This window comes from Ascaphus truei, chromosome 6, assembly GCF_040206685.1.
Source record: "Ascaphus truei isolate aAscTru1 chromosome 6, aAscTru1.hap1, whole genome shotgun sequence".
NCBI classification, from domain to species: domain Eukaryota; kingdom Metazoa; phylum Chordata; class Amphibia; order Anura; family Ascaphidae; genus Ascaphus; species Ascaphus truei.
In genome coordinates, this window is record NC_134488.1 from 4,550,348 (window position 1) to 4,573,954 (window position 23,607).

At 42.6% G+C, this 23,607-nt stretch overlaps 1 protein-coding gene and 1 pseudogene across 18 annotated transcripts in view; both read right to left on the reverse strand.

Moving 5' to 3' along the window:
* Positions 1 to 5,804: 5,804 nt before the first annotated feature.
* Positions 5,805 to 8,150, reverse strand: LOC142496645 (major facilitator superfamily domain-containing protein 8 pseudogene; annotated as a pseudogene).
* A 3,129-nt stretch (positions 8,151 to 11,279) lies between these two features.
* The window catches only part of ARHGAP32 (Rho GTPase activating protein 32), a 516,520-nt gene continuing 504,192 nt past the window's right edge, over positions 11,280 to 23,607 (reverse strand). For all 18 annotated transcript variants that reach the window (XM_075603325.1, XM_075603322.1, XM_075603326.1 and 15 more), the window contains 5 exons: positions 20,412 to 20,566; positions 20,028 to 20,099; positions 17,562 to 18,551; positions 14,460 to 14,887; positions 11,280 to 13,911 (listed from right to left, as the gene is read on the reverse strand). In XM_075603325.1, coding sequence (XP_075459440.1) covers positions 11,647 to 13,911; positions 14,460 to 14,887; positions 17,562 to 18,551; positions 20,028 to 20,099; positions 20,412 to 20,566 — 3,910 coding nt within the window. In that variant the 3' untranslated portion in view covers positions 11,280 to 11,646. The remainder of the gene's footprint in view (positions 13,912 to 14,459; positions 14,888 to 17,561; positions 18,552 to 20,027; positions 20,100 to 20,411; positions 20,567 to 23,607) is intronic.

A 23,607-nucleotide genomic window follows, 5' to 3' on the forward strand; every position in this document is an offset into this window, starting at 1 on the left:
CAGGGTCATACATCAGGGTTATCCTTCACTTCCATTCCAAATTAAGAGTGGCACGAGACAGGGGTGCCCGTTATCTCCTCTCCTGTTTGCTCTATGTATCGAGCCACTGGCGGCGCAATGTCGAGGCAATCCGGACATCTCGGGGTTAAACGCATATTCACAATCTCACAAGGCGGCCCTATACGCAGATGACATCCTCTTAATTATTACAAAGCCCTTACCTCCCTTCCAAATCTATTTTATCTATTAGACAGATTTTGGAGGATCTCTGGGTTCAAAATAAACAAATCCAAATCCGAGGCCCTCAACATCAATCTCCCTAGACATACCGAGAAATTATTAAAACTACATTTCAAATTTAATTGGCAACAGAAATATATCAAATATCTGGGAGTCCATATCACCAAAGAGACCAAAGGCATATATAAGGCAAATTTCCCAACCTGATCCGGGCACTGAAAACTGATCTACACAGGTGGGCATCCCAGAGGATATCCTGGATAGGTAGGATACATAGCGTCAAAATTAATTTACTCCCCCGTATCCTATACCTTTTCCAGACGCTACCAGTGCCACTCAGACTAAAGAATTGACTCTCACTTCAGTCTGAAATCTCTAAATTTATATGGGGAGGAAGAAAACCGAGAGTTAACAAATTAAATATGAAAAGACCTGTATTACATAGTTACATAGTAGATGAGGTTGAAAAAAGACATAGGTCCATCAAGTTCAACTTATGCTAAATTTAGACAACAGATACTTTATCCTATATCTATACTTACTTATTGATTCAGAGGAAGGCAAACAAAATTCCCCATTAAGGGGATAAATTAATTCCTTCCTGACTCCAAGAATTGGCAATCGGATTAATCCCTGGCTGGTGGTATTGGCGGGTGGCCTAGCGGTACCCTGCCTGTTATCATACTACAAAGTGGCTCAATTAAGCCAAATTGTTCAATGGCAATCCAATCCACATTTGAAAAGGTGGGTGGAGCTGGAAAGTGCTGTTTGCTCCCCAATAGAGCTTAACAGCTTGATTTGGTTACCCAAAACAGCACAAAAGTACGCTGACATACCGCTTTCCTCAACGACCAACTCATTATCGATCTGGGAGGCTTCCAAGGTGAGGCACTCCTCACGACAAGACACACTATGATGAACCCCTAATGGAACAATCCCATGTTCACACTGGGCCTATCAGGCAGTAATATCTCAATTTGGAAACAGGATATAAACGGATTAAAAATCTGGAGGGTTACAATAGAAAGGTCAAAACATTCGATCACATCAGGTTAGAAAAAGATATACCCCACTCAGAATTTTTTAGATACCTCCAGCTTAGAGCATTTTATAATAAATTTGCCCCATACTCCCCTTTGACGACTTTCGAAAAGCTCTATCTGGTAGAGACCGACACAAAGGGACTTACATCAGTTATACGTGAGGTGATCGGTCCGGCTCGGCTGGGACAACAGGTACCGTCCTTCAGATCCCAATGGGAATCAGACTTAGGGGAGACCCTGGTGGATGAGGAGTGGAACGCTATATACTTGGCCACTGCAAAGAGCTCCATCTGCACCACTCTCAAAGAGAACGCATATAAAGTCTTCATGAGATGGTACCTCACGCGACTGAAATTATCTAGGTTCGTGCGGGGATTCTCCCCGCTGTGCCCTCGGCAGTGTGGGGGATCAGCAGACCTGTTACATATGCTGTGGTCCTGCCCGCGGATCTCTCCAATATGGGAGGAAATCAGAAATTGGATTCAGAGGATTTTTGACCTCACAATACCCCCAGACCCATGGCTGTTCCTCTTGAATAGACCATTAACGGGCCTTACCAAAGCAAACAATAAATTAATTGCACATTTTGCAATAGCAATGCGGTGCGAGATCGCAGCATTATGGAAACGCCCCGATATCCCAAAGATTCGGAATCGCATGTGGTTTATATGCCAGATGGAAAAGATGACGAGTTTAGTTAACGACACTGGCACCAATTTTCTAAAAGTCTGGACGCCCAGGTTGGCACAGACAGAAATCACCGGTGTCGAGAGTAACACAATTTGTCTATAATAGATGTAGGTGCGTTCTCTATTGGAGGTGAATGCGCATTTTATATCATACAAACAGACCCTTAGACAGCAGTTCTTCAGAGTCAACCGGTTTAGGAGGAGATGGTTCTATACCGGTGTCACACTTACCACTACTCCGCGCGGAGACCGATCCGGGGATGCACCACGGGGCAGAGTCATGCACCCACGCACTGCCAGGGCAGTGCAGGCACAGCAGCGTGATGTCGGCGCTCCGTGACGCGCATCGCGCATGCGCGCGGGTTGCTCGGCAACCAGGCCTATCATTAGGAAAACCTGATTACAGGCTGTTTTGGATTAGTGTCTCTCTGACACCATTGGAGGACCAGAGCACACCCCTGCAAGGTAATTGGATCCTTCCCACTTATATACCTGTTTCTGTCTGCCTTTCATTGCTGAGCATAAACTCCTGTTTATGCATTGTGCTCACCGCTGCTGTCTAGTTTTGTCTTGAACTTTGTCTGTCCTGTTTGACCCTGCCTGTTCCTTGGATTTCTACACTCTCCAGCGCTTTGACCCCGGCTTCGTTCCTCGACTACTCTACCTTCTATTACCCTGGACCTTGGCTACGGAACTCTACCTACCCGGACTCTCCAACCCTGGAATACGGCAAGTACCCTGACTACCCTGATCTCTCCAACCCTACGACGCGGTACGACTTGGACTACGCATTCCGGACAGGACTGCGTGGTTGTGGGTCGGTGCCTATCCATCCCCACCTCAGCCCCGCGGTCTTCCGTCCTGTTTGTGGTGAGCGCAGCTTGACAACCGGCCCGTTAGTCACCCTGGAGGTAGCGCCCTCGCCCTATATCCACCCGCCTCCCCAACCTTTCTTCCCCCCCATCCTTTTTTTTTTCTTCCTTTGATATTATTAATATGACTATATATTGGATATCCTTTGAAGTGTGCGCGTAGGGTAAAGTTCAGAGCTCATCTGACGGAGTGACATGAGCAGCGTGGCAGACATGTGTCGGAAACAGAAAGAGTCTTCAACCTCAAGGTCCGCCCCCCAAGTGACGGAGTATCCGCCCTAGGGATGCAGGGAATCGCAGGAGTACATCAAAGAAATGCTCTAGTGTGACCGGAGGGAGATTGTCACCTTTCCACGACCGATATTCGTTGCCTGCTTACTTCTTTATTTCTGTAAGTAGGGTCCCGATTTTAGACTCTCCGAACCGGCTGTCTCTCAGTCCAGGTGGAGGGGTGGGGGAGGGGAGGTGGAAGGATGTGGAAGGGAGGGGAAGTGGAGTGAGGGGGAGGTGAAGGGGGGTGAGGGGAGGTGAAGGGGGTGAGGGGAGGTGAAGGGGGGTGAGGGGAGGTGAAGGCCGCTCACTCACCCGTCCGGCCGCTCACTCACCCGTCCGGCCACTCACTCACCCGTCCGGCAGCTCCCATGTGGATCTGAGGCGGGAGGCAGCGTGTTGTGGCCGCTCCCCCGCTGTGTCCCGGGCGCACGCTCGCTCCCTCCGCCGCTGACTGTAGCGTCTCCGGGGGGGGGGGGGCAGGGGGGGTGGAGGGGAAGTGAGTGAGGGGAGGTGAAGGGGGGTGAGGGGAGGTGAAGGCCGCTCACTCACCCGTCCGGCCGCTCCCTCACCCGTCCGGCAGCTCCCTCACCCGTCTAGCAGCTCACTCACCCGTCCGGCAGCTCCCTCACCCGTCCGGCAGCTCCCACACCCATCCGGCAGCTCCCACGTGGATCTGAGGTGGGAGGCAGCGTGTTGTGGCCGCTCCCCCGCTGTGTCCTGGACGCTCGCTCCGCTCCCCCGTTGACTGTAGCGGCGCCGGGGGGGGGGGGGGGTGAAAGCGCCGGAAACAGGGAGAGACGGAGGAAGAGGCGGAGCCTCCAGGACCGGCAGGTAAGAGAGCGGGAGATGTGCTGCTAACACTGTGAGCCCCGCTAATGTATGTAACACCCCCCCTCCCTAGTGTGTGTGTGTGTCTCCTTCACTCCGCCTCAGGCCAATGAGAGGTGTGCGGGGGCGGGCGGGCCAAGGTCAGCAATGTCATTGGCCTGGCCCAAGGTCCAATGAGATTGCGCTAGGGACACGGGGAGGGACACAGGGAGACACATACAGACACGGACACATAGGACACTTTCAGAAATATATAGTAAGATGAGCTTTTATCAGTTCAGCCTTGCTATTGTTTGTCATATTTGTTGTTAGTGTCTTGTTTTGTATTGTTTGTTACTGCTGCGGCCAGCTTAATTCTTACATTTGCCCGTGGCTCTTTTCGGCTGGTGCCGAACTTGGCCGCGCGCCAGCCGCATCTTCCCCTCCTCTGGTCCGTGACGCGCGACCCCCTGGCTGCTCCGCCTCTTCTTCTCCTGATGCACAATGCAGGGACAGTCACTCGGCCTTAACCCGTGCCTACCCCGCCTTCAACCTCCATCTTCGGGAACCCTGGCACGCACCCTGGCACGTGTGACCGGCGCACCAGTGACGCACGGCACGCGTCAGAAAAAAAAACTAATCAGCCGCGTCTGCCCGCACATTGCGGTGGCGGCCGCAGGAGAATAAAGGCGGACGCCACTGTATGTAGTGTTAGTCTTTGTATATTTAGTGTCATTATCTGCTGGCAATAATGCACTATATTTCTCTTCGTGTTTTCTTCACATATCACGGACCATACGGCGGAAGCCGCATCTGACCATCTGGTTTCAAAGGATCAGAAGGGTCTTTATACATTTGGACACTTTTTTCATCACTCATTGGACTTCCACAATTTTACTCAATTGGACTTGCAAGGCGCCGGTTTTCCTTTCTTTTGCACGTTATATATTGGATAGTGTTGTTGATTACTTCGTTCACCTTGAATCGCCCGGCCAAGTAGGGCTCGAAAAGCCGCGCGATCTCATTTTACCTGTTTCATTTGCTAAAATTATTATCATTTCCATGATGGTTTATATTTTATGTTGTATCATATGCCTGTAATACTCAATAAAATTTAAGACATAAAAAAAATAAAAAAAGAATCCTTGTTAGAGTGTAATCAATGGCCAGTTTAAATCGGCAAAACAATATACTTATGGAATACAAGTACCTTGAAAAATTTTTACACATTGTAACAAAAATTGGGAAATCAAGCATTATGAGGTATATGTGTCATACCAAATATCCTACACTGGGGTCCCCCAAATAAACATAAAAAATGGTAATAAATAAATATATGTAGCTCCTCCCTTCTGACGCTCTCAAAACTGCATGTAGATTTATTATTTATAACATTTATATAGCGCCCGCTGTACATTAATTAGTAAAACAATGGTGGGGGTATATATGGAACGTTTTATGTGATGGGCATAGAGTAATTGTTAATATGTCCTTGTGGTTGGTAGGGGTGGGAACATTATGGTCGGGCTATTACATGCATTGAGAGCTTGCTTGGTTGGTAGGCAGGGCTTTGGGACAGGTGTCTGGATTTAGTCATCTTGTTTGTCCCATGGTGATGGGTCAGACAGTGGTGGCATAAAAAAATTCCCTCCGTTTTTGCATTCCATGAAGGACATGAAAATTGAGGCCATAATTTGGCCAATAATATTTCACCAGCAACAAAGGAAAGGGCTCTTTACAGTAAGGGCAGTTCAAATGTGGAATTCTTTACCCATGGAGACTGTGATGGCAGATACAATAGATTTGTTCAAAAAAAGGTTGGACATCTTTTTAGAAAGGAAAGGTATACAGGGATATACCAAATAAGTATACATGGGAAGGATGTTGATCCAGGGAGTAATCTAATTGCCAATTCCTGGAGCCGGGAAGGATGTTGATCCAGGGATTAATCCGATTGCCAATTCTTGGAGGCAAGAGGAATTTATTTTTCCCCTTATGTGATATCATTGGATGATGTGATTCTGTTTTTTTTTGTTTGCCTTCTTCTGGATCAATAAGTATAGATGTATGATAAAATATCTGTTGTGTAAATTTAGAATAGGTTGTACTTGGACAAAAGTCTTTTTTTAACCTCATCTGCTATGTAACTATGTCATTATTTTATTGCCATGTTACCAGCATCAATCTTACGAAATATATAAAAACTACATTCAAAATTAAAGGGATTTTTATGCAAAAAAGGCCAGACTTTTTCAATACAAATGTTCTGAATTCACGTTTGCTAAAAAGATTGCATGTTTGCCCTGACAAAGTCAGAAGTTAAAAGAGATTGGAATAATGCTTTACGTTCAACTTAATATTTGTCCTAATACCCATTTAACTTAATTAAAATAATTAATACTGCTCTGTTTTTAAATATATATATCCATGGTATTCGGTTCACTAAAAGAGACGGTTATTAAATCCTAAAGCCTCATATATCGAACAGAAAAAACAATCAATCAGTCTCTTGTACATAACTATGAAGTGTAATAGAGCATTCGAAACTATAGCACAAATAGTACTAAATGTCCACCTGGGTTACAGGTGTGTGTGGCTCTGGCTGACTAACACATGTCCAAGCATTCGGGCTGCACTACCAGCAGCTGTTAGCCAGTCCATGTATACACCCTGTCGTTTTGGTCCCAGTATCTTAAGAGTATAAGTGTATGACATTGACATTACAGACTGGATATCCAAGACCAATGGAAATATCAGAGGCGAGATGCTAGGCTGGGTGGATCACAGGTGCACAGCATAAAAGCACCAGGACTGCTCTGCAGGGCATCCAGTCGGCTCCACTGTGTGATTGCTGGAGGATTTAATACTAGCATCCCAGTATCTAAAGTTGTGAATTGTCTTATTCTGGGTATCTTCACACTGAATTTTGGGAAATCTATTTCCCCAAGGTAATAATATGAAAAATTCCAACAAAAATAGTTGCCAGCCCCCCAAGGAGTAGTAGTACATGCTTTCCAGTCTTTTTAGGAGTATTTGAACTGTTCTAAACACAAATCACTGACTCAACCCCCAACTGCAGCAAGGAGGACTCCATTGTATATAAAACAATTTATTTTTTAAATGCTCATGTCCTGGTCAATGTGTCCATTGTCAAAAGGAGTGGAAATAGTTGTAAAAAAAATGGCAAAAACAAACAAGATGACAAAGACAAGGATGTTCATTGAGACAACAGCAACTTGATCTATGTCCCCCGTCACCTTCTTTCTCTACATCAGATTCTTGAGCTTCATAGTTGATGCTATGAAGTTGCCTACATACATCGTCCACGCGGTGGTCTCTGAATATTGCAAATATCATAGTTACATAGTAGTTACATGGTAGATGAGGTTGAAAAAAGACGTACGTCCATCAAGTTCAACCTATGCTAAATTTAGACAACAGATACTTTATCCTATATCTATACTTACTTTTTTATTCAGAGTAGTATAGATAATGTATGTCATTCAGATAACTAGTAACTAGTTAGAGAGGACCCATCACATGCACTTATTCCCCTGTCCATTCCAAACACTGTGATGCATGGTGCTACTGAGCACCAGAGATAATGTATCTACGTCATCTGAATTGCTGCTACCATAGGCTAGTGTTATGCCTATCTTGATTATTATACACATAATCACTACATACACAGGCAAAATAACATGAACCAACCTAGAATAGGTAATAAAAATACTTATTATTAACTTTGCGGAATGTATGAATATTTCAACCCTTATTAGCCTAAGTTGTGACCTAGTCATGGTCAACACGAGCTGGCCACGGGCTACTAAGGTGTTAATATTTACACACAACTTATGCTTATTGTCTTATTTGTTTGGTGTTTATGTAGAATGGTAACTCCTTTGGTGCCTGAAAGTATTTATTTCCAGTGCACTGGGTACCTCAAGGATCAATACCCTCAGTGCCTTTCCAAATATATAAATATATATATATATATATATAATAATAATAATAATAATAATAATGGAGAGGCTCAGTGAGTAAAGACACTGACTGGCACTGAGTGAAGCAGGGGAGCCTGGTTCAATTCCCGGTGTCGGTTCCTTGTGACCTTGGACAAGTCACTTTATCTCCATGTGCCTCAGGCACCAAAAAATAGATTGTAAGCTCCACGGGGCAGGGACCTGTGCCTGCAAAATGTCTCTGTAAAGAGCTGCGTAAAACTAGCAGCGCTATACAAAAACATGCTATATATATATATATATATATATATATATATATATATATATAAAAGAAGCGTGCACTCCAGAGAGGGGTACAGTGTGGGCTCGTGGTATAGCATAAATGCTGTATAAAAAAATAATAAGACCAGTACTGCTCCAATATTAAATATTTATTGTTTGGTGTTCAACATCTTTATCAAGATAATAATAAAGAGAAACTCATCAGTATATAAAGCTTGCCCCCCCCCCCCCCCCATGGACAAAACACTGTAAAAAAATAAATGACATTATATAGAAGAGAAAAAAAATGCCGATCAAAAAACCCACAAATGAACAAGTAAATTTAAAACAAACAAAAAAAAAATATTGTGTAGTGAGTGCAGATAATGTGAAATATAAATGTAAAGTGCAACATATCCGCAAACCGCTGGGGACCCACAGTTATGTGAAAGTAGAGATAATGTTTGTCCGTAAAAGGAATTGTGTAATGGCAACTGCAGTTAAATAATCCAGGTACACTGCCCAATCATCACTAGGGGGCAGTACTGTATATTACAAGCACTATGGTGTGCATCAAAAATAATCCTTGTAAGAGTGTAACTAAAGGTCTACTTGAGTATGCAAAACAATATGCATATGGAATGTAAGTACCTTGAAAAAATACACATTGCAACAAAAAATAGGAAATTAAGCATTATGAGGTATATGTAACATACCAAACATCCTACACGGGGCGTTCCCCAAATAAATAAACACGAAAAATGGTAATATATAAATATACTGTATGTAACTCCTCCCTTTTGACGCTCTCCAAATTGCATGTAGATGTACAAAATTGGAGCTAAGCGCCAAAGTTCCTTTGATTCATCGACTTCGGTTACCCGATTCAGTGCACAGAGATGTTGTGCAAGTGCATGTGGCACAGGGATTGGTGACTGTGTGGTCTTTCATGATTATACAAATAGCTGAAGTAACAAAGGGATATTGTAAAACAGAAGCCAATGCTTTCATGTAGAGATTAGCGCCATTGGATTTATGAAAAGGCTTTTAGCATGCTCAGAATAGATGTTCAGAGTAATTAGCATCCTTCACTCAGAGCTACAAAGCTTTCAGAGCAAATGTGCCCTCTGTACTGTTGGAATAGATGTTGTTTTGACCTCTGCTGTGTAGATTATAATGATTTTCATATCATACTCAATAGTAGAAAGGTCTTGCAATAAAGTGAAAAAAGAGCAGTGATTGTAAGTATTTTATACCTCTTTGTAAACAGAAATCTATAATCCAGCTTGGTAAACGTACAAAATATACATAGTGATTCCAAGCACAATACTTTCTGTAGGATGCTGTTGGCGATTGTATGCAGAAGCAAACATTAATACTACCAATGGACATTACTAATGTAAAATGTTTGCTTTGTGTGCACCTTTAAACACTGAAGGGAGCCATTATAGTGACTCATTTACCAAGAAAAGGTATTTGATAAGACATCTTCCTGTCAGAAGACACCATATGCCCTATATGTTACCTTCATGCTTTAACATCTATGGCACTCGCTTCATTTCATTTTGTGGTCTGTTGCGAGATGGAAGGTCTTGCTAACAGCTGCAAGTTTAGCTTGGCACCTCCACGGCATCACAAAGGTTGTGCTAGATAAGGGAGCTCTCTTCTTACTGAGGAGTTGAAACTAATTTATTATTGTATAACGTAATGGGCGAACAAGAGCAAAACGTTCTTGAATATGTCATTTTCAAATCCAGCATCATAACAGTGACCTGGGAATTCAGGAAGGGATCTTGTTATGTTGTTTTTAATTTAACTTACTAGAATTGAGGTATAGAGCGTAGTCAGAATGTTCAAATACCCAGCTATTGAATGAGTGATAATTGCCAAATACATAGGTAGGTGTATGACATATCAGCGAGTCAGTCTATATAACGCCATAAATCCCTGAAAACCGAAAGTGAATGAGAAGACTCACCACATTCAATTTCATTGGGGGCAATAAGGTAACAATAAGGGCTGTCAACTCACAAACACCTCCTTGTAGGGAAGACGTGCTTCTGCTGGTAGAATCCAAGTAGAGATGAGAAGAGTAGAGCACCGACAAAAACAGGTGTCAGGAGAGGATCCAAGTAACAAAAAAAATCTTTAATGGAGTGAATACAGCATAGGGAATGCGGTGCTCTACTCTTCTCATCTCTACTAGAATTGAGGTATATCCTGGAGGCAGAACTAGTACAGTCTTTCTAACTGCACCAACACACCAGGAGATCATCAGTGATAAGAAGATAAATGGGGGGAGCTTCACTATGATGTCAGGAGTTTCTCACCATCCATTCATTGATGATGTTGGCTGGACTCAATTTGTTTTCTACTGGGTTTTGCCTCCTAAACTGGGCAGCTCAATGGTAAGGCAGGGTTACATTAAAAAAAATGTAAATGAGAGGATTTCACAGGCACTTTATTCTAGGAAGGGTGTATGGCAAAGAGTTCCCAACCACTTTCAGAAATGGCCCATAACCTGTAAAATGTTACGTGGTGCTTGTGATTAGAGTGCAGCTAAACTGTACAAGGTAAAATACAAAGGACAAAGCTAATTACTTTATTTGTAGGAAGGACTAAAGATAAAAACAAAAATGGTGGCACAGATGGAACACTACTGTGCTTAAAGCTAAAAATAAATAAGTTGGAAGTGGTACTATGGCAGTCCAAACTCATATTTACTCTGGATCAGACATCAAGACCTAAAAAAAGCTTTCCATATTCTAATTCAGACTACTAATTATAATTACAAAAGGTCGCGCTAGAGCAGTGGGGTTATGTTCCTATTGTGACAATTATTCTGTAACTTATAAAAGCTGGTTAGGTATTTGGCACCGTTGCTTTAACTCTGAATTCCAGAGAAGCCCTCAAAGCATTGGAATTGTTGGGACCTGTGGCACTAAGATTTAACAAATGTGATCCCATTACCAAAATATACACAGGAACAGAAAGCCAGACGTCAAGTGGCATTACCAACACAAAAAGCATTGCTACTTTAAAACATGGCACCATAATACACAGAGAACACCATCTTCAGCTTTCATTTATGTTCGGTCTATATTTCTTGTATATACATGACAAAACATTAAATAGGATTAAATATGAGTCCTTTATTCCTCTCTGCGTTCCTTCTCACATTTAGGAAGAACACCACGGGGGACAAACGGTACAGGATAATGAACATCACTGATTACAACATGAAAACTGTTCTAACAATGGAGTGGGGTGCGAGTGTATTAAGTGTCCGTGTATATTGCTAGATGTATGTTTGTGTGTCTGGGTTATTTTGTGTTGCATCTAGGTTTTGGTTTTCTTTTTTTTTGTCTTTTTGCCTTTTGAAAAAATAAAACAGTCCGCTGTCCAGCAGGGGTCTGACTAATAAGAATGAAGTCCTCTTTCCACCTCTAGCCCTCCCATTCCTGAACCCCTGCAAAGCCTCCTGACCCATGCTGGCAGCTCACTCTGCATGGATTTTTGTCTCAGGCCTTTGCAGGGACAGCTCGGCAGCTAGAAAGTTTCCCTGGCCTAGGGCAGTCGCATAGGTCCGTCCGTGTGAGAGGGGGAAGGCATTTGGGGTAGATTGGTTGGTGGCTCGATGGTGGGGAATAGAATGGTAATCAGCCAGGTTATCATACTGTGACAGTGCAGTGATAGAGCTGTGCCGTTTGCCCTGAAGAGTTTGATAGGGATAGAAGAGGGCAGAGTCTCTCTCTAAAGCCTCTGGGTTGTGGCCTCGGAGGCTATGGCTCCTCTCTGGTTTGGGCGGAGGTGCAGCAGAGGAAAATGGAGCTGCTTCCTCCCTGTAACAATCTCTGTGGGGCTTGTCAGCTATAGGCCGGGCATGTGGCCGCTCCATGTCCTCAGAGATCCTGGGCTCTTTGTGGTTAAGCCTTATGGGTTCCTGCAGGGCCACATTATACTTGTTGGTGGAGTGATATGATGTGGGCTCTGAGGGATTGGGCAGTCCTTTGGAGCTGTACTCCATAGGTTGAAATGGTGGACCATTCCTTCCATCTGTGGGCTGCCTGTGTCCAGTATCCTGAGGTGGTTGAGGCCGGTGCTCAGAGGACAATTCATGCTGCATTCGACCTCTGCTCCCCCCACTTTGCTTTTGTGGGAGAGACGGCTTATCCTGGTGCCCATTTCCATAAGCAGGAGGTGGATGTGCCGTGCGTTCACCACACTCTGCTCTACCTGGGTAGCGCACATCTTTAGCCTCAGCCACACTTAGAAGACCAGGAGCCTTGCCAGGGTCAGAACGGCTTCGCAGATGAACTATGTTCAACCCTGCTATGTCCTCTACCAAGGATGGACTAACATTATCATACTGAGACATCACTGGTCCCATGGCTCTCTGCCGTGTACGGTTCTCACGCCGCAGAGACTGTAGTCTGTACCTGTCCATGTCCTCCATGTCCCAGGAGATGTGAAGGGGCCGAGAATGCTCAGTTGGTAGTGCAGGAGGAACATCTCGACTGATGAAATTATGCTCCCTTAGACTGCCTCTGGGATATGGAGCTAGTCCTTGTGACCTGTACGTGGCCTTGGGCTGCAGTCTTGTAGTATAGGAAGCAAAATCACGGCTTGGGTAAAGATGGAGCTGCCGCAAACGTAAGGTGCTATAAGGGTCCATGTCATAGAAGGTGCCATCTGATGAGTAGTATGTAGTACTCCCTGTGTAGGGGCTGTAGCGGTAATGTACCCGTCCATTCTCAAAGTAAGGCTGCAGCTGAGTGACGTGGTAATCTGCCTGAGAGGTTAAGGGTGTGCATGCTTTGTACTGATACAGAGGACGTTGGCAGTATGCCGACTCATCATCGGGTGGAACCTCTGTTCGTGATATAGGGACAGTGCGGATAGGAGGTGGTGGAGGTTGCATTGGTACATGCAGAGATTGTACCCGTCTGATGGTGGGATAGGGGGGAGCTTCTTCTGAATAATTGCGCAGACCTGGACTGATACATCCCATGTAATCAGGCTGATTGCGTGTGCGGGGATGCTGCAGGGCAGTGTGTTTGGCCTGGTTCATGTAGGTGCCGTAATGTGTAGAAGTTGAGGAGGGAGTGTCACAGCGAGAACCATAGGCCTGTGGAGGCATGTATGGTGGAACAATGTCTGCTCGATAAGACTTGGTAACAGCAGCAGGCTTGTGATGCAGATAGGGATCTAAGGGTTCCATTAGACTCTCCGGTTCAACCTGGGAAGGATAAGGGTGTCGGTAGCTGTCTTCTGGCTCGGTGTTCTCAGGCTTGCCAGTGGGTGGATACGGGTATCTGTAAGTATCTCCCATTTCTGCTGTGTTCTCTGGCTTTGCCTGGGAGGGATAGGGATGTCTGTAGTTAGAACCCTGTTCCACCATACTCTCAGACTTGACGTGAGTTGAGTAGTTGTGTCTAGGCAGTGCATCCTCCAGTGATGCCGGGAGCATCATGTTACTCAGGAATGAATGGTAATTGGTGGCTGTGATGGCATCATTGTAGCTAGAGTGCAGGGCAGTGGCCAATCGACTCTCCATAGTCCTGACCGGTGGTGCTGGTGGGGCATTGTTGTATGTAGGGTGTGAAGGAAAGGACTCAGAACGCTGGTGGAGATGAGGTCTCTGGCTCTCCCATGGCTTTTCAGATGGGGGAGATACAGGGCCCTCTAAAGAGACAGATTCACATGAAAAGATGGCATGGGGCCCAGCAGGTTGCATCTCTGCTGTTGGAATTGATTCAGAGACCTAGAAAATAAAAAACATGTGCCAGGTTAAAAATTTACAAACATAAACCCAAACACCTCTATGTATGGATGCTTTAACTATCCCCTAATATCCCTTAGATTGTAAGTATTTTTTGGCAGACATTACCTTACACTCATTTGTGACAATATATTAGTGTGTTTTATTGGAGCTTACTACATTTTTACCATCTTCTACAGTATACTGCATTGTACTGCTTGGTGGAGTATCTTGGTGCTTCATACATAAAATACATGTTGGGGAAAGGAATAAACCTCTGCTCAGCCTGGTAGCGTGTGGCTAATGAACATATATAGGAAATGGTGCTGTGCTGAGATATAAACTAATTGTGAATACCAGAGAGAAAGAACTCAGCTAATTAGCACTCTATAACCAGAAATAGTGTGACGTCACACTATTTCTGGTTATAGAGTGCTAATTAGCGGAGTTCTTTCTCTCTGGTATTCACAATGCTTCATACATAAACAATACTAAAAATGATAATGTTCCGTCTCTAGAATGGTAAAATGTAGATGCTTTAAGTACTGTACCTGGAGTCCAGGAGTTATTGCTGAAGGTGTTTGTTCTGCCACAGAGTTAAGGCTGATCACAGGACTTTGTTGCATGGTGGTGACAGAGAAGGATGATACCGTGCTTGGGGTTGTGGCTGGGGAAGTCCTATGAGAAGTGAGGGCAGAGCTATTCTCCAGTGTTGCTGGGATAGGAGCCATTAATACAGGGGCCACTTTCTGTGAGGATATCTCAGGGAATGGTTTGTCCTCTAATGGAGGATGCGGGGGTAGCTCGATGCACTGGAGACATGAAGGTCTCTTTTGTGAGTAAGAAGATGCTTGCTGCGCTGACTCTGCCAGTGCTAATGCCAGCATGCGTGCAGCATTTTTGGGTGGAGGAGGAGGTGGAATGAAAGTGACACTGCTGACAGGTACTGGGTCCTGTGGGGACTCCAAGGCAGAAGCTCCTGTGGACAAAAATAAGCAATGTTAAGAATATTTCATAAAAAACTCCTGCACTCTGTTTTGTTAGTATATGTACTGTATGCAAAAAAATGAATACACAAATTAAAAAAAACTCCATGCTCTCCACCAAATATGATTTATCAATAAACATTTTAGTTACATTGGTAAAAAAATAAATATTATTTCATTTACTATAAAATAATAATTATGCATGGCTTATAATACATAGTATGATATAGTTAATAATTAACCTGGATAGATCTAGGATAGCTTTATTTTCTAGCTAAACAGAAAAACTAGCGGCCACCAGCCCAAATGAACGTTGATGCATTGTACACAATGTTCACTTCTTAATTGTAAATCTCTGGCCCCTCCTGTAGGATGCATCATTCAGAGTAATGTATAGGAACACTGCCTCCATGGAGTAAAACCATTAAGATATCCTACCACATCTTAAACCCCTACTATCAAACCCTGGAATAAAGATCATTAGGTTCTGGGTTTATAATATCGTTTTTACAACCGTAAGCTATTGTTCAATTAGATGGTAATTGAAGTTGTTCAGTATGTACTGTTAAAGTTGACCCTTTTTAGCCAGCAGGAACAGTGGCTATCAACTTTCTTACTTGTGAGCCTACTATTAATGGCAACATCATTAGCTGTGCTTAAAAACCATAACTGTTTCACGAAACTTCAAATTATGTCTGTTTTAATTTGGTGACCTAATTTTTTCCCATTCAATGGAGCAGGAACATTGTAAAAAATATCTCCTAAACCAGTTGGCTTCTGATTAATTAATACTCCTTGATAAAGCACCGTGTTGTGTGAAACGCGTAGGGGTCCCACACCTCCTTGTTTGTCATGTGTGATAGACAATAAATATTTTTCTATTTTTATACACCTGCCTCCCTGGGCAGTGCGCTGCTTTGTGCATTTTTTTGCATATTTTGTTCCTGCCTGGGTTCTGATTAATGTGGTTCTACACTGGAAAACACCCTCCAGTTCACATTGAACAAAAACGATCAAATATAATTTTGCACCACGGATTACAGCTCTACTCACTTTTGGGGTTCAAGCCCATGCACAAAGCATTGCCTCTTCACAGACTGTACAAACCTAGATGACTAATATTTGACATGTGCTGTATGATTATGGCTTTTTCGAGGGAGGACTGAACCGTACTGGTTTAAATATCTGCTTACTGTGCATGCCAGGATGTCAGAAAGGTCTGTATTACATGCAACAAACCCATTCAATCCAATTAATCTCTTTGCTACAATGCATTTTAGCACAAAAGTTCAATTATTTGCCACTGTTACTTTCTTTAAAAAAAACAGCAATTTAAGAACATAGCCAGGAGCAGCATAGCAATTTAATGTAAAAAATGATCCCGCTCCGTTACTAAACAATATAGATTTGATGGCTACTGAGAAATTAGTCAGCTCCATTGCCAATACTTGTCCTAAATACTGAAGAAATGTATGCCTCCTAGAAGATCTCATAACCATACTCTCTCGTTGGAAATTATTCTGGCTGTACTAGAGAAAAGATCCTGATTTAAGAAACTTCCCTGTTCTGGTTAGCAATCAAAACAAGAAAGGGCATTTTTATAGAAATGTGACTACAGCAACATCTCACATTTTATTCCACCCTTGTTTACAGATGCACAATTGCATCATTGAAGTGAATATCGTACAGGTTTTAAAGTAAGCGGGTGTGACCATTTGATAAACGCTCTTCATGTTTCAAGCACAAATTAGGGAGGAAACCAAATATATGCACATACTGCACATTTTATATTATACAGTGTTTTCATCATAACAAACAGGAGTTATTGTAACTAGAAGAGGAGTTGGTTATTTTTCTGCAATACACTACCTTGGCTTGTTTTGTCAACACTATACTATATTTAATTTGCTTTAAAAAAAATAAATGTTACATTTCTCTCAGCTTCCTATATTCCCCCCACCCCCATTATTTGATTTTACTCCAGTCTCTCCATGCAAAACTGCATAGCACTTCATATAATGATCCTAATCAAATTCAGCCCTTCTTTCTCTAGGAAAACAATTGTGCAAGAGTGACTCATTCTTTGATTATCACCACTGTAAATTCACCCTAGGCAGTTTCTTGGCAAGTTGTCCTTGTTACTCGCACTATACCTTTTCCATGAGTGTATGTCTGTCTAGGGTTGGGTGATAACAACAAGAAAAAAATTCCCACGATATCAATAAATTTATACAATAACGATAAATATTGGCTAAAATAAAAGTTTGAAAATGTTGTAGTAAATCTAAATAAAATGTGTTATCAAAAGAAATACATTTTCTTTAGATTTACTAGCAAAGAAGGCCCTTCATCTGCAACTTGCAGCTGCACTTATCAGAACACCTTCCTACTTTTGCTATAAGTTATCCCTACTTACCACTTAGATTGTAAGCTCTTCGAGGCAGGAACTTATTTTCCTACTGTTACTTTTATCTCTGAAGCGCTTATTTCCATTATGTGTTATATTATTATGTCACATGTATTACTGCTGTGAAGCACTATGTACATGAATGGCGCTATATAAATAAAGTCTATCCAGAATTTACTACACATCATCCTAGCAATTTGCATGTAAGTATTGCAGATGTATTCCTCTAGTAAACAAACAGGTATTAGATATTTACATACCTGAAGGTGTAGGCACAGTGGGTGAACCCTTGCTCTGGTCTAATATTGGCAATTCTGTATGCTCTCTCTCAGATGCCCCAGCCACATTCTTGGTTTTGAATTCCTGATTACAGTTCTCAACGTACCCCAACTCACTGCTTCGTAGAGTCAGGGATAAGCCTGGGGAAACCATTCCTGGTATATCCCCTGTCTCTATGCCACCTGAGCTTAACAGAGAAGTTACACAAGTCTCTGTAGGTTCTGTTCCATCTGGCATCGTCCATGTAGAGAGATGGACAGGTCCTATGTCTCCCGCTCTACATGCAACACCTTGCAAAGTCCCAATATCTCTGGCATTGCTGTCTTTGCACCATATCAGTTGTTGGCCACCCCCTGTTCCTTGCATGCTCCCAATCATTTCTGATACCCGGCAAGGCAATGTGATGGTGACTGGATCAGAGATAGTCAATGGGGGAAACTTGACTGCTTTGCGCCCAACTTTAGGTGAAAAAGCCTGAACCACCTTCTCTGCAAAGGATGGGCTTTTTTGAGCCTTATCTGCACTGGGGCTGCGGTCAGTGGATAGGAATGGACTTGTAATACGTTCTTGGAATGGGGACATGGGCTCAGAGCTGGTGCCACTACCTGGGGTTTGAAGCCGAAAAGGCACCTTCTCTTTGCCATTGCTTGTAGCCGAGAGTAGGTGGGTCATGTTGGTGTCTGGTCCTTCAGACTCTAGCTGGGGTGGGCTGCACTGGAAGGACATTGGGTCAAAGTCCAAACTGGCAACACCAATGTCTGGTGGGCTGAGATCCTCATCCTCAGGGGAGCGAGGCGACAGCATAGCAGGGACATGGATTAGCCCCTCATCACCATCACTGTCCAGGTCCCGTGGGAGGTTGTCATAAGAGTTACAGCGGTTGTAGCCATCAAGCAGATCCCCGTTGTATGAAGCAGAAAGAGCATCACTGCTAGAGCGAGGCCGACGTGGGCGGAACAGCTTCGACTCCCCTGGGAAAAAAAAGACATCGGTTATGTGAGACAGCCACATATAGGACATTTACCAATGTGCTAAAACTAGTGACAAATAATGGAAGCAAATCATTTCATTTTTGGAGTTTGAAATTCCATTTCCATATACTATTACATGTTCTTTCCCCAGTTGGAAAGATTTAAACTCTGTTCATTTGAATTATGAAATCTCTCTGAGCAAGAGGAAAACAGCTTTAATGGTTAACAGAGAAAAAAATAAAAGTGTGTGGGTGCCGAGCACGCGCATTTTAAGTGAAACTTCTTTGTGTTTTGTCACAGAAATTGTACTTGTCATGGTGGTTTTTAATTTAAAATCAAAACAGAATTTCAGTGCCAAACCGCAAAGAAGTTTGACTTAGAAAGCGTGCACGGCACACACACCCTGTTTTACCTATTTGTACTTCTTTATGTATACTAACTGTGAATTCCTCATGTGCGTGTCTCTCTGTCTGTCTCTGAGTGTGTGTCTGCCTGTGTCATTTGACGTCAAGTTGCCATGGCAATGTGACGTCTTGACGCTGAGGTATGAGGAGGGGGGCGCGGAGAGAGGGGAACTGCCGGCAGGGGGGCCAGGGAAAAAAGTTTGCGCTCTTCTGGGCTAATATATTTAAGGGTCTATGTAACAACACGATGCACTGCTCCATCTGTGTGCACAATTGCATCACTTGTAAAATCAATCTCTGTGCAAGTTGTAACAAAGAGATTCACACCACTTCAGATGTGTACACTTTAAGAAACCTGTGAGGTTTTGAAAGCTCTATACACTTTAATTAACTCCATGAAGGAATATTATGTAGGTCCACTAAATGGTATAACACCCAACAATGAATCTGCCTTTCTCCAGGACAACTAGGGCTACTAAAGCCGTCTTTACCTAATCGGTAGTGTAGGTGTATGCATGCGTGTTTGGGTGCGCTACCATCTGGAAGTATTTTGGGTGTGGAGCTGTTTCTTTGTGCTCCCGAATGATTAGCACATCCAACAAATAATGAGTGACATTGGTATCGACTCTAATTATCAAAATCAATAATCCAAACATCTCTCACTATGGAAATTAGGTAGTCATGTTTTCCTCACAAAGGAGGAAGACCAAAACATCAACATATTTTCACTACATGTGTGCTACCCACATTTCTCTGCTACAAATCCTGCAAATATTAATAGAAACTGAAAGGTACTGATACAAGGTTGGTGTCTATCACAGATTTGAACACTTTCATATGTCATGTTTATATCAGATTCTGATACACATGTACAGTGCAATATGTGAATCCCGACTTCCCAACTGTGTATAGTCCCATACCTCCCACATTGCTTTGTTGCCATCATAAATAAATGCAACACAAAACCTAATGTCACCGCTGAATTTGCTATACACATCATATGTGTGGAGGTTTGAAAGCCAAAGTCTGAACTGCAAGAATCTTTTAAAGTAACTGGAAAACAAAACCATACCATCTGCGTGCAGGGAACTGAGAGACTCCTCACTTTTAGCTGAGCGCATGGTACCAGTGTCACCTCTTCCACCTACGGAAGAAGTATGAAAAATACATGCTAAGTCTGCTTCACTAAAAAGTAATACAAAAAAATATTGCCATTTAATATAAAGCTAGCATAAATTTTTCATAACAAAAGATGAACATGTAATTTGCAGTTGTAATACTGCAGTGAAGACTGACCAAAAGCAAGTACCCATCTACTCTGCAGCCACATATATTATGATATACCAGTGTCTGGATGCAGAACACATCTAAAAGTTGAGCAATATCAATTTATGTTCTAAGTCTTCGGTGTTGCCTGTCGAGGTTAGCAGTTCAGTGTCCAGAGTTCAATCCCCACCTGCCAAGGCCATGGTCTTCATTTCAGATGGCTCGCTTGGATTGCGCTGCAGCTTCCTCTTGGACATAGAGGAGGAAGATGAGGATTTGCCCAGGTTAAAGAAGGAGCGCCAGCTACCAACTGGAGACTTCTTCATCTTGCTCGGTGGTCTTTTCCTAACAAAGAGAAGAAAGATTTTGAAGGGAAACTAAGAAACTGGAGGTAAAAAGGTGAGAATATATGTCAATAAAGTTTATAACTATGCCCCCCATTCCACAATGTACTATCTGCAATGATAATACATACTTACGGTATTTGATTTGATTTCATACAATGCTTAGCAGTTTTCTTTTCTTGGTATGAATCAAGAACTATAAAAGTGGCAGATAATGTATTTTAGGATTACTACTGTTGTGACTATTAAATATCCCACAAATACTTATATTTTTAACAGTAGTGCATTCAGTACAGATGGTAGAATAATTCTGACCAAAGTGAAAAGCTTGTAATATAATGTTGCTTTAGGAACAGCATCTTTTAGAAAGGAAAGGTATAAAGGGATATACCAAACACGTAAACATGGGAAGGATGTTGATCCAGGGAGTGATCTGATTACCAATATTTGGAGTAAGGAAGGAATTTATTTTTCCCCTTATGAGATATAATTAGATGATCTTTCACTGGAGTTTACCTGCCCACGTTTCCAGTCTCTCCAAGTCCTTCGGAAGAGAAATTACATCCTGCTATAATTCTATTACCTTACACAATTTAGTATCATCAGCAAAGATGGAGACTTTGCTCTCGATCCCAACCTCAAGGTCATTAACACACAAGTTAAAAAGCAGGGGTCCTAGTACCGATCCCTGAGGTACTCCACTCACGACTTTAGCCCAAACTGAAAAAGTTCCATTTATGACAACCCTCTGTTGTCTGTCCTTTAACCAGTTTTCAATCCAGGTGCATATATTATTACTGAGTCCAATTTTCTTTATTTTGTACACCAACCTCTTGTGTGAAACCGTATCAAAAGCCTTTGCAAAATCTAAGTAGACCACATCAACTGCATTATCCTGGTCTAAATTCCTACTTACCTCCTCAAAGAAACAAATGAGGTTAGTTTGGCATGATCTATCCTTCATAAATCCATGCTGACTATTACTAATAATTTTGTTTTCCATTAGGTATTCCTGAATATTATCCCGTATTAAACCTTCAAGTAGTTTCCCCACTATTGAAGTCAGGCTCTGTAATTTCCCGGTTGTGACCTACTGTAGCTACCTTTTTAAATATAGGCACCACATCTGCTTTACGCCAATCTTGTGGTACTGAGCCAGTGGAAATGGAGTCCTTGAATATTAAATATAATGGTTTGGCTATTACTGAGCTTAACTCCTTGAGAACTCTTGGATGTATGCCACCGGGGCCAGGTGCCTTATTTACTTTAATTTTTTCAAGTCGCTTATGAACTTCTTCCTCAGTTAACCAATTGTTCGTTAATATGGAGGTTGTGGCTTCCTCCTGCGGCACTACTATTGAACTTGATTTTTCCCTGGTAAACACAGAGGCAAAGAATTTGTTTAATACCTCTGCTTTTTCCTTATCTCCAATAATCTGCCTACCCATCTCACACTGAAAGGGTCCTATATTATCTTTTCTCATTTTTTTTGTTATTAAGGTAATTAAAGAACTTTTTAGGGTTGACCTTACTTTCTATTGCAATCCTTTTATCATTATCCAATTTTGCATCAATATACTGTAAATACAAATATAGGATAAGTATCTGCTGTCTAAATTTAGCATACTGTAAGTTGAACTTAATGGATGTATGTCTTTTTTCAAACTCTTGTACTACTTACTGTATGTAACGATGCAATAGCGAAATAAAATAAAATAAAAGGTAACATGGAGCTGTTCATCAACTGACTGAGTTATATATTCAACTCTGCCCTCTCTCAGACTAAACAAACCTACTTTTCTTCACTAATCAACATGCACAAGTCTAACCCACGCTGACTCTCGTCTGTTTTTGACTCCCTACTCAGACCACCTGCTGTCTCTTCCTCCATCTCACCTCAGGACTTTGCTGACTATTTCAAGGAAAGGTGGAATCCATACATCAGGACATCCCCTCTGTTTCCTCCTCCCATCCTACACCTCTTCCTAACTCTCCTCCTGCCTTCCTTGACTCTTTTTCCGCTGTCATAGAGGAGGATGTGTTGTTGCTGATCTCTTCTCCCTCTAGACCTGCCCTCTTGACCCCATTCACTCCCATCTCCTAAAACCTCTTGCTCCTACTACTGTATATTCCCTACACTCACACACATTTTTAACTCCTCCCGCTACTCCGTTACCTTACCTTCCTCCATCAAACTTGCAACAGTCATACCATTACTCAAAAACAGCAAGCTTGACCTTACCTGTCTTTCGAACTAACGTCCTGTCTCCCTCTTGCCTTTTGCCTCTAAACTCCTTGAACGTCTTGTATTTTCTCAACACCAATTCTCTCCTAGACTCTCTATAATCTGGCTTCCGCACTGCTCACTCCACTGAAACAGCCCTCACTAAAATAACTAAATGACCTCTATGCTGCCAAAGACAGAGGTCATTACACTCTGCTTATATTACTCGACCTCTCTGCAGCATTTGATACTGTGGACCACCCTCTCCTCCTTCACATTCTCCATACTCTTGGTATTCGTAACAAAGCTCTATCCTATTTGTATCTCTTTTGCCAACACCTCCACCTCTATCGATCTCTCTGTGGGGGTACCCTAGGGCAGGGTTGCGCAAACTTCTTGTGTGGTCTGAAATGTATGTCGCTCTGGAGTTTTGGTGATTGCCTGATGATTTATTGAGATTAAATAATCCTTTTTCTATTGAGTGTGCTGCGGATTTCATATTTTTGTGTATCTATTAGACTGGTTGGTGTTCCCTGTCTGTCTGCAAGCACCTGGATTTCTGATAAGTATATATTATTATATTATAGGCAGTCCTCGGTTATCCGACACAATGCGTTACTCAAAATGGCGTTGTAAAGCGAAACGTTGTAAAGCGAAACACGTTTTCCCAAAGGAACACTGTTTAAATGAAAGGTTCCGCTCCTGAAGGCATTATTAACACTAAAATACACCAAATATTTTATGCAGGCAATAAGATATGCAGCACACACATAAATGATATAGTGTATATACTGTATTATATATATATAATATAACAT